Source organism: Betta splendens, chromosome 2 (assembly GCF_900634795.4).
Source record: "Betta splendens chromosome 2, fBetSpl5.4, whole genome shotgun sequence".
NCBI lineage: Eukaryota > Metazoa > Chordata > Actinopteri > Anabantiformes > Osphronemidae > Betta > Betta splendens.
Window position 1 is genome coordinate 12,656,851 of NC_040882.2, and position 16,303 is coordinate 12,673,153.

Here is a 16,303-nt window from a genome sequence, read left to right on the forward strand (position 1 = left end):
ACAACCCTTTAGAATTTGAAAAGAGACCTGCAGACCATCCTTCTTCCACCTGCGCTCAGCTTGTCGACACAGCTTGTCCTGCTGCTGAGCCAAGGCTCAGATTTAATTTTAGGCAAGACAGTTTTTTGTGGGGCCACAGTGTCCAGTAGGGTACAACAGGAGGAGTGAGACCAGGAGCTGAGCGGGGTGTTAAAGTAGGAACATCCAGTCGTAAGAAGTTTGACAAGAGCGCTGCATTCACCAGTACCGTCCCAAGTCTCTGTCACGCAGAGAAGGTCCAATCCATGGGAGCAGAAGAACTCCTTCAGGATAAAAGGTTGGTCAGCGATCTGGCGTTCACAAGTCCAATTCTGACTGGGGCTTGTGGTTTAGAACAGGACATCCGAGGATGCGCCCTCAGGTTACGGGGGTTTAGTCGCCGAGGAGGCCGGAGAATCTCATCACTGCCTGCAACCGGTGTCAGGCAGGTTGGGATGGGGTCCAGGAAACGCCAAGGTACAACACAATCACACAACACAATCACACATCTTTGATTAAATAACTTTCATTTGACAATAAAACATGGACGGTGATCCTGAACAACCACGTATCAGCGAGGGTTTGATGGTCAGTCTGCTCTGATGCAGTTCTCACACACAACCAGCAGGTGTCGTTGTTCTGGTTGTGTCATATGGTGTCAAGCAATGTGTCGATTTCAGTACCAACTGTGTCATAGTTGCTCAGTGATTCATGAGAATTCGATTTCGCCATCTTTATTTAACATACTACTTTGCCTCCTTGCAAACCAAGACAGGGAATATAGACTTAAAATTCTTCTAGCGACAACTTCTCGCTTTTTCTTCAAGTGGACTAAAACACTCGGTTCTCTACTGAACCGTTACTCACCTGGCCGCATCCACTGACCAGGTCGCAGGGGAACAGGGAACAGGGAGGACCCCAAATGCACGACCCAAGTACACAGAAGTAAAGTTACATACAATGTTTTATTAGAACACAAACAAACTCACTGCGTGGCAGGACTGAACTCTAACACAAAAACGTGAGAACTAAAAATCACTGCTACGCAGGAAAACTAACACTGCTACGTTAAAAAACCAACAACATGGGCAACAATACTGTAAACATGAAACACAAGACAATCACTGGAGACGACTAAACAAGCAGGGTCCTACAGATCACAACTAAAAACGCTCCGTTCCTCACGGGCACACAAACCTAAACGCAGATGACTACGACAAACCTTCACTGATGAAAAAGGCACTGGAAATCAGAAATAAACCAAAATATACACGTCTCCAAAACTCCGCGGTTCTTTATCAGTGTCGCACGGTCGTCCTCGTCCACTCACCTCAGTGACAGACGGAGACGATTGGTGGAGGTGGTGGGGGCGTGGTGAGAGTCTGGCTAAACGCAGGTGCGTCTAAGCGCCAGTCCTGTATTGCCACTTACAACGCACGTAGCAGGGAGGCGTCTGTGTGTGTGTGTGTGTGTGTGTGTGTGTGTGTGTGTGTGTGTGTGTGTGTGTGTGTGTGTGTGTGTGTGTGTGTGTGTGTTTGTGTGTGCCGAGAGAGGAACAGCTGAACCGGACCGTTAATCGAGGGATGTGGGACTGACAGCAGTTGGCGTCGCGTGCCAGCAGGTCGGGGTGACGCACCATCGCTGGCGCTTGTTGGCTGCAAGGAGGACGGAGTAGATTGGGCTCAATGCGGCTTCTTGGTTTTAACAATTTCAACTGCTGCTCCCGCACGACTGTGTCGATGCGGCTTTGCTGGTTTTAATAACTTTGACTCCTGCTGTTTTTTTTTACATTTGGGCCGATTTTATCGTGGTTTTAACAGCGCTATTGGTATTTTGGTTTATTTAGTTATTTTTTTAGTTTTATTATACTGATACTACGGGATATATGGATATAAATATATGCAGGCGAAAAACAAGTATAAAAATAAGCAGCAAACATGAAACAACCAGCAATATATGCGATATGCGATAAAAGATAAAATGGCGTGAACGACTGTGTGTTTGTTTCTGTTTGAGAGAGAGAGAGAGAGAGAGTGTGTGTGTGTGTGTGTGTGTGTGTGTGTGTGTGTGTGTGTGTGTGTGTGTGTGTGTGTGTGTGTGTGTGTGTGTAAGAAAATGAACACAGATACATAAATCTTAATACCTAAAAGTGTGGTGAATTATGGACAGACAAACGAGCATTCTTTATGAACCTCTCAGTATCTAAGAGTTACTACTGAATTTGGAAGGCTCCTTTCAGAGCTTTGAGGAAACATCAGCGCTCTCAATGAAATCAAAAGGAGATATTGATCTTGTCTGTCCAAAGCAGTAGGAAGCTTTTAGCGTCCTTTGATACCATCCTGTCGAAGCTTCCTCCAGTCCAGTTGCCAGGGCTCCTGGAATCACATTCGTCGTTTAACTGTGGAATGTTCTGGCCCAAGTTTGTTATGACTTAGTGAAGCAGGCCTGGATCATGTAAGAACATCAGCTGGGTCCAAGAAAACAGAGCTTCTTCACAGTTTAAGAGGAAAAATGACTGGAGCTATAGGAATGGCTCAATCTGGGTATTACCAATCAAACATATTGTAGTGTTGAGGTACCTGAAATCATTACATAATTACCATGTCTATAGATCTTTACCTGAGAACATAAGTATGTACAGTGAGGAAAATAAGTATTTGAAGACAGAGAGTGAGAGACATAATCCAGAAAAGGAAATATCACAATGAAATCACAATGTGTGATTATTTAATTTCCTTATTTGTATGTTCGCTGCAAATCAGTATCTTTTATCCTATAGTTGTTTTTGGTAAAATCTCCATCTCAGCACACTAGCTCAGATCAAATGTCCCCTCTGATGGGCAGGGTGACGTGGATGATTCTCACGTCCATCTCCACTTGTGTGGTATTTGTGAATTTCCTCCACCAACACCTCGACTGGAGACATGCTCTCATTCAAAGACCCCATCTTTTATTATGTACCTTTACATATGATTTCAAACTTCAAACAATAATTATATGTGTATCTAAAATCATCTCGATCACCGTCCCCTAATAATCTAAGTTCCTTATCTTTATGACCTATAGTCATAAATATAACTGTTAAATTGTAGTAAGACGTTCTTTTGTTCAGGACATCTTGTTTTGGCATCTGTTTTGAGAAACTGGCCTAATAATAATTGCTAGTGACTATGTAGCTGATGAGTTTTAATTTTCCTGAATATAAGAATAATTCAGGTGCAAAAGCGAAACAAACCACTGCAGAAATACCTACTTCAATGTAACTGCTGAAGAAATATTACTGGTGTACTATTGGAGTTAATCATGTGTTGTACCGATACAAAATCTTTAAATATAAAACCTTGGACTTAAAGTGACAGGAACAGTCAAGCTTTTGTTTTCATGTAATTGTAACCCACACGTTCTCTTCCTCTGTCCACTACTGCCCCTGACCAGTGCTCTGCGTTGTGTTAGATGGTGTGAATGGGGGGAGGAGAGGAGCGGGTGGTGATGGTGGAAGAAGCAAGGGAGCGGACACAAGGTTCTGGATGCGGTTCAGACTCGGCCGTCGTTTATTTAGCCTGTGTTGCAGCGCAGCGTAATATCAGCCAATATAATTGGCTGATATTACGCTGCGCTGCAACACACGCTATATAACATAAATTTCCCATTAGACATTGGTACTCAGCATAACATATAAATAAAACCAAAACATAATAATCTCAATTTAAAGCTTGTACTCTCAGATTAAATTAGCACTTTCAGTGAAGAAGTTAGACCAAAAAATAATATTTCAAATCAATAACTTAACAGAAAACGGCTACACATGCCACATCCTCCAAATGTTATAAAAGTACAAAAACACAGACAACTGTCACTCAATTTTAACTAAAACTATGATATTGCACATTAGTTATTAATACACCTAAACAAATAAGCCAGATGGGCGCTATTAGCATTGATATTCATGGATGCTTTGAGCAGCCATGCTCACTGCTTACCTGTGTTGCAGCGCAGCGTAATATAAGCCAATATGGCAACCAGCGCGCACATGGGAACAAAACTACAGCATCCCGAAAAACAAAAACTTAAAATCTGCAGTGACATGATGCAACAGCGGCATCTTTTGGCCGTTCGGGAACACTGCCCTACATAATATTAGCAGTAGTTTTGATCACAGGACTGTGAAGATGAGCCACGGGTGCTACAGCTGACACTCTCACAGAAGCTGCTTCCTAACACACAAACATACTAGAAGCAGTTGCTACTAGTGCTGATGACTGTGGTGGAAATTTTCCAATAAAGAAGTTGATGAGAGAGTTGTTTTTTGTGCAATTTATTGTAATAACAAAGAAAAGTAAAATATAATGGTGAAGGCAAATCAAAAACCATCTGGGGAGATCAGAACATACACCATGGAGGTAAAGATTACATGATCATCAAGTTGTTTCACCTTTTTGTCCCTTTATCTGGCAGAGTGGAATGTCTCTTTAGTCCAATCAAATTGCAGGTACCACTTTATCCCTGTGGAGATGTTTCCATTTTTCCACCTGGTACTACTGGCGTCTCAGAGTGAAGGGGCCATAAACCTCTTTAGACAAAGAGAGACACAGCTCCTCTGCCTTGGTTTTGGGAGTCAGATAGCAGCCAGATCCAGGGAGGGCCAGGCAGAGACAACCATGGAACAGTCAAACAAGCTTGTCAGATACATAAAACTGATGTACGACAACACAAAGAGATTAATAGCCTACATGGGAACATTCAATCTAATCACAACAAGGCACAAACTGTAACAGCATAGAATAAGAAAGAAACAACTTTTTCATTACACAGCTGTGAGGCAACTTCGGAAACCGCGTTACAATACAATTCCCTTCTCTCTAAAAGAAGCAGAGGAAATGTGGTCTACGAATAAAGAGTGAGCAGTTCAACCTTCAACCTCCTCCAATCACAGTACAGAAATGCATCCAAGTAATACTGTTAAAATCAAAATGATGCCAATGGAAGATGAAAAAACACCAAATTTAACTTTAGTTCTCACTCTGCAACCAGATGCACTTAATGAAAGTCCGTGGGGCGCACACACACACGCACACGCGCACACACGCGCACACACGCGCACGCGCACACACACACACACACACACACACACACACACACACACACACACACACACACACACACACACACACACACACACACACACCTTCACTTATCTACTTAAACGTAGTTTTACTTATCCACTTTTGTGTCAATACTCTGGGCCAGATTATTTGCAGCAAAACAGTTAATTTGCACTAATACAGACTTAAATTATACTCATTTTGCCTAATTGACAAACACCTTTTACTTTTGCACATCATATAAATAGCCCATAATTTCACTTTTCCACATACAGGAGTCTGTCCAATGTTTTCTCTTTTTCAACTTACAGAATGTCTACTTAACATTTAGAGGCCAATTGGTTGTACTATTTTAATATCAGAAACAACACAAACACAAAGCAGTTAGTTATATATAGCCATGCACACAGACACAGTGGGGGTTGAGGGGCCCAGAGAGACCAGCTTAATTAATAATCACATTATTAGCACCATTAGGAAGTTAGAAAAAGTTACGGCTTATTTCTGCCTCTCTAATCAATTTACACCCCCTCCCATTTACTGCATGTTTCTCTCCATCCTCTCAAACCGGTTCCATCGAGGGCCGCTGTCCCTGCTGGTTTTTAAACTCTCTCTGCCCCAACTCCTGCTGATTACGTTAACCAGGTGTGTTCAGTCAATGACAAGCTGGAAAAGCCAACTGACACACCTGATCAAGATCATAAGCAGACAGAGCTTTATGACAAAGAAGTCATAGATCCAAATGCTTTACATTGACTGGATTCATTCTGTCCCTCTCCCCTTCCCGGGTTGAATCTAGCTCACCTGCTGTGCTCCTACTGTCTTCCCCTTATTGTGGCTCCCCTCAAGAACAAACTGATCTGTAAACATCTTGCTCAGCCTCATACAACTATAGACATTCATTATACCTAAGCTGATACACCACCTCCCCTCCAAGACCAGTCTCACCGTCTGCTCTCTGACCTTTATCTACCCCCCGAGCCTGATAAGTTCATAAAAAAATACCAGCAAGTTTCCACTTGTACTGTGCCTACTCTTATATTGTTTGTATCATATGTATTTGGCATTTCTGCAGTATTGTTCCAATTGTATTGCCATGTTGTGGATTACTTTTATTTTAAAAGGACCAACGAAGGCAACACTTCCACAGCCACACACCTCAGCATTTGTATGTATGTGGACTTAATTTCATCTTGGACTGTTTCGAGAACAAGAGTGCTAAAATGCTGGGCTCACGTTATTTTGTAGAAATCTATACCCACATCGCTTTAAACAAGCAAACTAACATATTCCATCCATCTTCTATCGCTTAATCTCGTACGGGGATTAAAGGGGGTACATCCTGGACAGGTCGGCAGTCTATCGCAACACATAGACAAACAACCATCAACCTAATGCATGTTTTGGGACCATGGGAGGAAGCCGGAAAACCACCGTGCCGCCTGCCAAACTAACATATTAAATGTAGTAACCGTCGTGTGTCAAGCTAGTAGCTAGCTATTCTAACGACTTCAGCCAGTCGACTGAGCCACTGTTCCCTTGAAATGTGTTGCTGCAGTCTGCTGCAAACACACACCTGTATGGGGAAAACGCAAAAAGCTATCGGCTTTCGAGCAGATACAGGCAGGGAGCGGTGGATCAAGTTTTGTCCTGTTGAAATGTGCTGCAATTGTTACAGGCCTCCGTCTGGAGACAGGTATGTGCCCTGTTTAATGCAGGAAAATAATTAAAAGAAGAGACTGCTTATGAAAACTATTTTACAGGTGAACCGACCCTATTCTGTTATTCTTACGTTTTGGGACTTTGCTCAAGCATGCTGTGACTTTCTAGCCCCCCGAAAGACCTTGTCTGAATTGATTTGAATTGATTGGTCCACCATTTGGTCTCGTTTTTTTTGTACCAAGGCCATAAAATGCAATCGGTCATTATTAGTGGCTGGGAGTCCTTTCAACCATGTGTTAGCGTTTTTAGGCCAAAAATGTTTTTCGCATAAATAGGATCTTTGGCCAGCGTGAACACTTGGTTTGAGGTGCAAAAACACTTCTCTGCACTTTGCAGTTTTGTCTCCAGTGTGAACACATGTTTGAGCAAATTACTGCTGTGAGAGAACACTTTTCCTCACTGTTCACATGAATAGGGTGATCACCTGTAAACTATGGTGTCGAGAGAATTCATTTCAACACTGTTTACATAATTAAGGTTTCTCTCTAGTGTGAACACGTTGGTGTGCCTGTAAACTACGGTGTCGAAAGAATGCTTTTTCACACTGTACACATGAATAAGGTTTCTCTCCAGTGTGAATGCGTTTGTGTGCCTGTAAATTACTGTGTTGAGAAAATGCTTTTCCACACTGTTCACATGAATAAGGTTTCTCTTTAGTGTGAATGCGTTTGTGTGCCTGTAAATTACTGAGTTGAGAGAATGCTATTCCACACTGTTTACATGAATAAGGTTTCTCTCCAGTGTGAACACGTTGGTGTGCCACTAAATTAATGAGTTGAGAACATGCTTTTCCACACTGTTCACATGAATAAGGTTTCTCTCTAGTGTGAATGCGTTTGTGTGCCTGTAAATTACTGTGTTGAGAAAATGCTTTTCCACACTGTTCACATGAATGAGGTTTCTCTCCAGTGTGAACACGTTGGTGTGTCCGTAAATGACTGCGTCGAGAGAATGCTTTTCCACACTGTTCACATGAATAAGGTTTCTCTCCAGTGTGAATGCGTTTGTGTGTTACTAAATCACTGTGTTGAGAAAATGCTTTTCCACACTGTTCACATGAATGAAGTTTTTCTCCAGTGTGAATGCGTCTGTGTACCCGTAAAGTACTGTGTCGAGAGAATGCTTTTCCACACTGTTCACATGAATAAGGTTTCTCTCCAGTGTGAATGCGTTTGTGTGCCTGTAAAGTACTGTATTGAGAAAATGCTTTTCCACACTGTTCACATGAAAAGGGTTTCTCTCCAGTGTGAACATGTTGGTGTGCCACTAAACTACTGAGGTAAGAAAATGCTTTTCCACACTGTTCACATGAATAAGGTTTCTCTCCAGTGTGAACATGTTGGTGTCTCAGTAAAGTACTTCTAGTAGAAAATGTCTTTCCACACTGTTCACAGGAGTGACGTTTCTCTGCCGTGTGAACACAACAGTTAATTTTCAGATCCTTTGACCTGTGGAACCCTGCCCCCCTTGGTTTCTCTCTGGAGTGAACATTTTGAAGATTCTCTAGCTCTGACTGTCTGGTAAAGGCCTGGCTATATTGCTGACAGAGATACAGCCTTGAAGCTCTTCTTCCTCCGTGTCCCTAAAGTGACAGATACAGAAAACAAGAAAATCTTCGTTAGAGAGCACCGTGTTGGAGTACATGTTTGTGTGTTTTGTGAAAGAAAAAGAAATTACAAATCAACCATGAGCACAAAACACTTCATCAAATGTTCCCTATAAAACCGGGCATTACTGATTTACCATGTTAGGCATACCACCGCCACAACATGGTGCCATCACATTACAAAAATTCCTCCAGTTAAATTCTCATAACTGAGGCAATTACAGGTCTGCTAAATTCGTGACTCGAATGTATCAATAAGAATAATAGTAATAATACCTGATACTTAATATTTGCACAAATGATAACTCTACTAGGAATGCAGAATGTGCGTGTCAATCAATGCGCTGTAAAACAGTCTCAAAATACGCAGACGATCTCTGACCAATTTGAATATTATTTATATTATATGCCGAATAGAAACATAAACATACATAATAAATGATAAGTGACTTATAGCTCAATGGACGCACACAATATATTAACAACAAGGGTTGCATCAAAACTGTCCTCAATAACTTCCGCATACGGAGGGGCTCTGAACAGAATGCACCACTCCTAGAGGGGGAGAAAGGAGGGAGAATAGTCCAAGTGGTATTGGCCTTTTTAACACAGCACTTTGAGGAAACACCACCTGGATCACGTAACATCAGCTGGGTACGAGGAAACATAAACAAAACAAAAGTAGTTGAGAGGAAGATGGAGTTGGACTAAGAGTTTGTCACTGACTAAATATCTTGAGGGCGTCACTAGGTTTAAGAGGCGGAGAGTGCAGCTTGTGTGGCTGGAGCTTGGGGTGGAGTCCCACCTCTTCACTTCATCAGAATATCCTATTTAAATTAATTTAAAATTTTAAATTAACTATACTTTCTCTTTCCAGCAAGCTTAAGATAACATCACACCATAACAACAACAACACATCACAATAAATCCATCATTTAAATTAATGTGAGAGTTAAGATGATTACATAAAATTAAATACATGTAGTTATCAAAGCTTCGGATGTAGTTCTGACCCTTTGCTGCCGCTATGTGTGTACAGTGTTACTATCCACTATTTTCTAAATATTATCGTCTTATATCTGGTAGCGACCGGTAAGAGTTGCAAAACAATCTTGTAACACTCAAGCACCCTTTCTTTTCTATAAACGTTCTGCTAATCTTCACTGTTATGTAGTGTTTTCTCTGCTAGCGTAGCAGCTAGCTTACTTTCCCCCTATGGCTTCCTCCTTTTCCTCTCCCTCTCGCTCTGTTCGGTGCATCTTATGTTTAGCTTATCCTCTGCCTCCTTTAGTGATAAGTTAGTAGTAATTGTATCTATAATAAGTGTACGCTAGTTGCAGGTTTTGAGGTGAGGATCTTACACTTAGAGTCTTGGCTTCGCACCTTAGAAAACAGGCCAGCTAGCCAGGCCCCTTTAGCCGGTACGGAGCCTCCTAGCTTAGCTGCTACCAGTCCCGCGACAGGCCCCAGGCAGCTGGGTAATGACTGGGTCACGGCTCGTAAGAAACGTAGCTTTAGGCAGGCGCCCACGGTTCATCCACCAACCGCTTCATGTTTTAAACAGATTTTCCCCACTCAGCGACACATCGGCTGAGAAACCCACTCTGATCATTGGTGACTCCATAGTCTGAAACGTGAAGTTAGAGAATGCAGTGGTCATAGTTAAGTGTTTGCCTGGGGCCAGAGCGGGCGACATTGATTCTTATCTTAAAAGGTGCCTGCACATGCAAAATTCACTCTCTGGACATTCTGGTACGTTTATTTGACTCCATGGTTCATGTTAAGACACTCCTGGTTAGAGGAGTAGAAGTACTCCCCCTACTTATTTCACATTTGAGAGTTTATCCAATCTGGTTCAAGAACTATCGTTTCAAAATTGGTGGACTGGGTACGTCTGCATTCGCTTGACTACTCTCAGAACCAGCTTCAGCCTCGCCCAGACAAACCTGGAGCCCTAAATATACCTGCAACATTACATTTCAGTCACAGACAAAAAAAGTGAATCTGTGCACTCTAGCATAGTAGGTGGCGCTAATGCACCTTTCAGTTGGTTGCCACCCACCATTCAAAAGACTAAAGAAGAAGAAGTCACTCACTGTGACACGAACTGACATGAGGCCATTAGGGTTCTGAAAGTGCTCCGTTGTTGGTTGTTCCAACCAGCATCGCAGCGTTTTTATTTTACCGGCAGAGCGAGAAAGGAGAACTTTATGAATTCATTTTATTGTAAATGGACTGGTGCCGGCAGCGCTGACTAAATGCTTCTTTGTGTGTGGACACCATTTCACCTCTGTCTGCTTTGAAAACGAGGGTATATTTATTACTGGGCTTGAGGTTGAAGAAGCGCTCCATTCCTACAAGACGTGATCCACTTGCTGCTTCCCCAAACGTAAGTACATGCTTGATACTTATTTTATGTATGTACTCCAGAAATTTCTTTGGTTATTTTCTAGCTTCCCTCCTGTGTAAGGAATGATAATTGCTAGAACAGTTGAATGTAACAGCTACAGCGACAAAAAGAGTGTTGCAGTGTTGCAAGGTGCTGCCACGCAATAAAGATGAGTCCAAGCCTCTCCAGCATTTGTCCGGTTCGAATCGTGTGATATATGGTACTGAGGTCTTTCACTCAGCTCACATTTTAGCTGCTAGCGTCATATTAGTCACCAGGGCGATGGTAGCGCAGCGTTAGCGACTAGCTAACATGTATGTTGTTGCTGTCTTCTCGTAAGTGTTGCTTATCTAGTCAGCTAACTGTAAACGTGACTGTTGTGTTTTTTTACAGGCTGACGCATCCTAGCTACAGAAAGGCAAGGAGGTTGTTATCTCAAACTGACGCCACTGCAAACTGTGGACACGCGGCTACCTTGTAGAAGAGTTGTTGCTCACCTCAGGAGCAAAGGTATGTACATTTAACAGCAGTATGATAATTTGTTGGCCAATAGGCAGTTTTATTTGACAAGGATTTAGCATTTCACATTTCAGTAGTTGTAGTATTCATAATCTGATCTATATTATTGTCTATATATCTACTCTGTATGCAGTTGGTCAACTTATTTTGACATTTTAGTCTGTTGATGGGTAACTTGTAATTCTCGTGTTATGGTGCAGATTATGTGGAAAATGTGATGGAGACCATCTTCAATAAAGTCCTGCTGGACTCAGGTTGTTCAATGGAGGACCTTGTGAACATCCCTGTCCCACCCGCCCTCTGAGCAGAATTTGAGCAACCTGACAGAAAGGAGGTCATTAATGTCATGCCAAGATTTAACAAACCAGCACTATAAAAGCTAAGTTGAAAACGTGTTTGCTCCAAACACCATTAAAACTGATCTAACTACCTCTATATATTGTTTACATTTGTGAGGGTTAAGAGATACATAGGAAATACTGGACATTTTATTAATCTACTATTCTATTCTTTATACCTTCTAGTGAGGTGTCAAGGAAAACTGGTGCGCCTTAGAGTGCGGGATTTACGGCATTAGAAATGTAGTTTTTTTATCTTTCTTAATAAACACTACAGTAATATGTTTCTGTATCTTAATTTGTTACAGGCATCTAACCTAGAGAGGCAGGTGAAACTTATCTTCACACTGATACTAAAGGTTATAGGTTACTGAGTGAGTTCAGAAGCCTGAGGGTTAGAGGATGGAAGCTTTTGCAGGGCCTTTCAGTGGAAATGCTTTACTGGATGTACGGTAGGGTAAACAGACCATGTCCTGGGTAGGTAGAAAACTTGGTTATGTTGGAAGATTTGTTTCTGCAGCAAGACAGGTATAGTTGTAGACAAACCACAGAGGAGATGTGGTTATCTTTGTTCTCATGCTCCACAGCCTGGTTTTACTTTGTTCTGTCACAACATCCACATCTTTGCATTAGTGTCGCTATGAGTCGCTTTTAGCGGTGAAACAGCACCGACCTGTTGATCTGTGGGACCAGCGTGGTCACGGTCCTGCTGCTCCTTCTTTATTCCACTAATGGACCGGTCCTGGTCGGTTAAACTCGGGTCCTTCTGCTCCTCCTTTATTTCGCTGACGGACCGGTTTTGCTCAGTTAAACTCGGGTCCTGCTGCTCCGTATCGCTCTGCTTCTGTTCTTGATAGACGTCCACGTCCTCTTCTTTCATTTCCAGTTTGTACTGATCCATTTTAGTCTCGGTTCCTTGAATCCAGTAGCTTTCTGCTCTAAGAACAGAACAAAGACAACAGATCTCAAAGATTTCCGCCTGGTCTTTTTCTTCTTCGGTGGTGTTCACCTTCTTCTTCTTTAGTGTTTTACGGCGACTCGCATCCTTAAAGTTACACTACCGCCATCTACTGTATCCTACCTCCCTCACACCCTCTTACACGACATGTAAAACGCTAACAGAGCATTCAGTCATCTCTCTGATCCTCCAGCTTCCAACACACGCCTTAAATACACATCTTTCTTTCATACTTCCCTAATGCTCCTCACTATTACTTCCTTACAGGCGCGAGTTCTGTCTTAGTCTTGTCTTTTCTGTATTTTCCCTTACTTTTTACCAACTGCATGTGATTTTCTTTATTTAGTCTTAGTATTTAAGGTGCGCCCTCTCTGATCGTGTGGTTCGAGAGATTTTTTTCCGTTTTTTTTTTCACTTTTTTACATGATTTATACTTTCCCTCATCCGCAATGCCAGTGCGCACGAGCAGAACTTTGATTACACCTGGAATCAGCTGATCTCACGGCCGCAAAATGATGGGATGCCGAAGAGGCAAAAATGTTCGTCGAGGGAATAAAGACCAAAGACAGGCGCTGCGCAATGGTGAGAAGATTCAAGCCGCATGTCCCTTATTTTTTATTAACAACAAGTGGTCCCTTCCTGGGCATGTGACGGTCAAAGAGCGGATTTGCAGGATCAAACCAAATCACATAGTCTGATACCTGATCTGAAGAGGCGGAACTCTCCACCACTGGATGGATCCATCCTCCTCCCCCTGAAGTGACCACTGCCCTTGGGGTATTTAAAGCAGTGACACCCTAGTGGGATCGGATTCCCTCTAGCTTCAAACTTGTTTCGCCTTTCTTTTTGCGTCGCACTACTTTTCTTTACTTTCTTCTTAAATTTTGTAAGCTAACGTCAAACTTAGAAGTATGAACAAACAGAAGTTTTTGTTACTCTTGAAGACATAAAGAAACTCCAACGAAACTGAAACCATAACCAACCATCTTCAATTTACTGGCTATTTTTTATTTAAGTAATTCAATTCGATTACAGTCTGTTGTCGTTTTTGGGCTAGTTTCTGCCACTTTGAAACAACGTGGAAAATTCAACCAGCTGACTGACTGTAACTCTGTTGACCCCGAGACATCTTCATCACCGCAGGTGACGATTCCTGGCACCTGGTTCAGAGAAGACACGCCTGCTCAACCGAACCGGTAACAGGAGACGCTGCACAGGTGTACAGACCAGAAGACTACAGATACCAAGGAGTCACAATGAGTTATAGCAGCTTCCTTCTTATATGTAAATGTTGTTGTGGTTGCTGGAAAGGTTTTCAGTGGTAAGTATACTTTTACCATACAGGATGTGTTGATTTGTGGGTCTGGACTAAACCAACAAGAGTTTTCCTTATGCAGCCTGGCTCAGTCACACACAACCTGTGGCTTTTTTACAGCATCGAGGAAAGGCTACGAATTCATTCAAACAAAATGTCTTCTGCCCAACCAGCCGAAATCTGTGATACACATTCTGTGCCTACTCCCCAGCCCTCAACATGACCCCACAATCTAGGTACTTCCCTTTTTAACTTCTAGATTCTTTCCACCTTTTCCTTATTTGAGTAGGATTGCAAGACTTTGTTATTATACATCAGATTTCTCAAAGCATGTTCCTAGTTGCGCCCTTTAACTCTCTAACCTTACTTTTACCTTGGTAAACAACTCCAGCAATAGGGCCTAAATGTAAGATTAATATCATAACATCAACATTTTTATAACTTCATTAATAAGAATTAACATACTGATGACCTTTTTCTGATTAATAGGTAACTAATTTTAACATATCACATAGCACAAAAACTGCAATTATCATTTTCTTTGTTAGCTTTTTTATCCCCTGTTTACCATTCTCTGGATCTAACTAGTAGTGTGCACAGAATGGTAGACAAACATGGAGAAAAGAATAAGAGATGGGTAACAATTCAATTCTCACCAGAAAGGGCAGTCTATAAAGCGAGGATACTGTTGCAAGATGTCCCCAACAGTTGTTTCTGCGATAGTTGAATGTCTTTTTCATAGCAGTTCTGATTGTAGAATTGTTCTCAGGTGATGCGTTCATCCTCTTTATGAAAGTCAACCATTCACCAAGGTCTTCATCCACTGTAGGCAGAGTTATTGGTGAAGCTCTGCAGTGTAGCTTTTATTTTTTGTTGGTAGCGTCGCTGACCATCTTCCAGATGTCTCCTCGTATTCCGCAGCTTCATTTCTATGAATCCTTTGTGGGACAAAGGGTTATATAGGTGCTCCTTGAACCAAATGAAAATAAACAGAATTTTGGTACCAAGAATGTTCCAAGTCTATTATTTTTTCCATATTTAAGCAGAATTTAATACTTACATTTCCTACATTATCTCCATAAATAGTCAGATTAAGTGCGGGAAAGACAAAAACCAAAGATGTTGACAAATGTCAGATGTTGATGATTACAAAAAAAGTTAAGTTTGTCAGCAGTGGATGCGTAGCTGTTTAAACAAAAACATAACCAGGCATCCAATAAAATAACATGTGTCTGTTATGGTTAACAGAATATATAATATTGTTGTTATATATTTTAAAACTAAAAAGATGAGCCACGAAGTCATGCGACCACACTAAATAAATCAAATAGAATCAAATTAATATAGAGAAAAATCATTATTTGTATGTAAAACAATACATACTTACAATTCATGTTTCTCCACAAGATCACCAACACAGAGAGTGATTATCGTCCTCCTCCCTTCAGTAGATAATGTCCCTGTGTGCAGGGAAATTATGCAGTTAGAAATATAGAGAATCGGTGGCAGACGTGGTAGTTTAAATGTTTATTATCTTTCACTGAGCAGTTCTGATGTGTTTTTATCCTGGTAATTGCTCTGAATGTGTCAAGACAGGTAAAAAATTTCATTAGGGCTTATTTATGTGCCTGGAAATTATTGTCAGATTATTCAGATTAGGGTACAGTATGCCCTGTACCAAACACCAAACACAAGGTGACACTGCTGTGCTTTTATGAACAAGTATATAAACAGATTTGCTGTTTTGGCACATACATAGTTGAAGATACATCTACATCCGAATGTTCTCCAAACTCTCTACTATTAAACAAACTGTACAGATAATTAACTCAACATTCATTGTTGGCTTGTGGTGGGTTTTCCTCCTGACAAAAAATTCTCACCAGGTTGTTTCCTTCACATCAGTGTGACTCCACTTACTCCTTTCTCCATCAGTCTGTCCTGCAGCTGAACAGCAAGGAAACAAGTCACATTTTGAGAAATGGTTTGAAATATTCAACCACACAGTTTAATAAATACAAAACACTCAGGCCCACTCCTGTATGAACCTAACTGATCGCTTGTTTTGCTAAAGAAAGAAAGAAAAAAAAAACAAAGAAAGGCAGGTAAATACGTCAGTACCTGTTTCAGGATGTTGTCATTCACAATGTCCACACCCAATAGTAACTACAATGTAGAGTAATCCAAAACTGGGAGTTGCTACCAGATAAGATGCTGATGACTGGGGTCATTTCTGTGATGTTTTTAAATGGTTGTAGTATTGCAGTATTTCTGAGCCTGACTGCAGGTTAAAGACAGGTAACTAGATATTCATGGTAAAGACCTGTGGAAAAGAT

General features: G+C 41.5%; 2 protein-coding genes across 2 annotated transcripts in view; one reads left to right on the forward strand and one right to left on the reverse strand.

Moving 5' to 3' along the window:
* Positions 1-16,303, forward strand: part of LOC129603091 (uncharacterized) — a 506,300-nt gene that overhangs the window by 252,763 nt on the left and 237,234 nt on the right. The gene's annotated exons all lie outside the window — the stretch shown is intronic.
* Positions 4,318-12,778, reverse strand: LOC114866610 (zinc finger protein OZF-like). The gene is made up of 3 exons (XM_029168587.3): positions 12,368-12,778; positions 6,263-8,424; positions 4,318-4,586 (listed from the first exon to the last, which is right to left on the reverse strand). The coding sequence occupies exons 1-2, from the start codon at positions 12,593-12,595 to the stop codon at positions 7,315-7,317; spliced, it is 1,338 nt and encodes a 445-aa protein (XP_029024420.1). The 5' UTR covers positions 12,596-12,778; the 3' UTR covers positions 4,318-4,586; positions 6,263-7,314.

Bases quoted from the DNA above. Each gene is read 5' to 3' on its own strand.
- LOC114866610 (XM_029168587.3), bottom strand. From the start codon at position 12,595: ATGGATCAGTACAAACTGGAAATGAAAGAAGAGGACGTGGACGTCTAT. The intron at 8,425-12,367 runs GTCGGTGCTGTT...CTGTCACTTTAG, and splicing joins CTGGTCCCACAGATCAACAG to GGACACGGAGGAAGAAGAGC.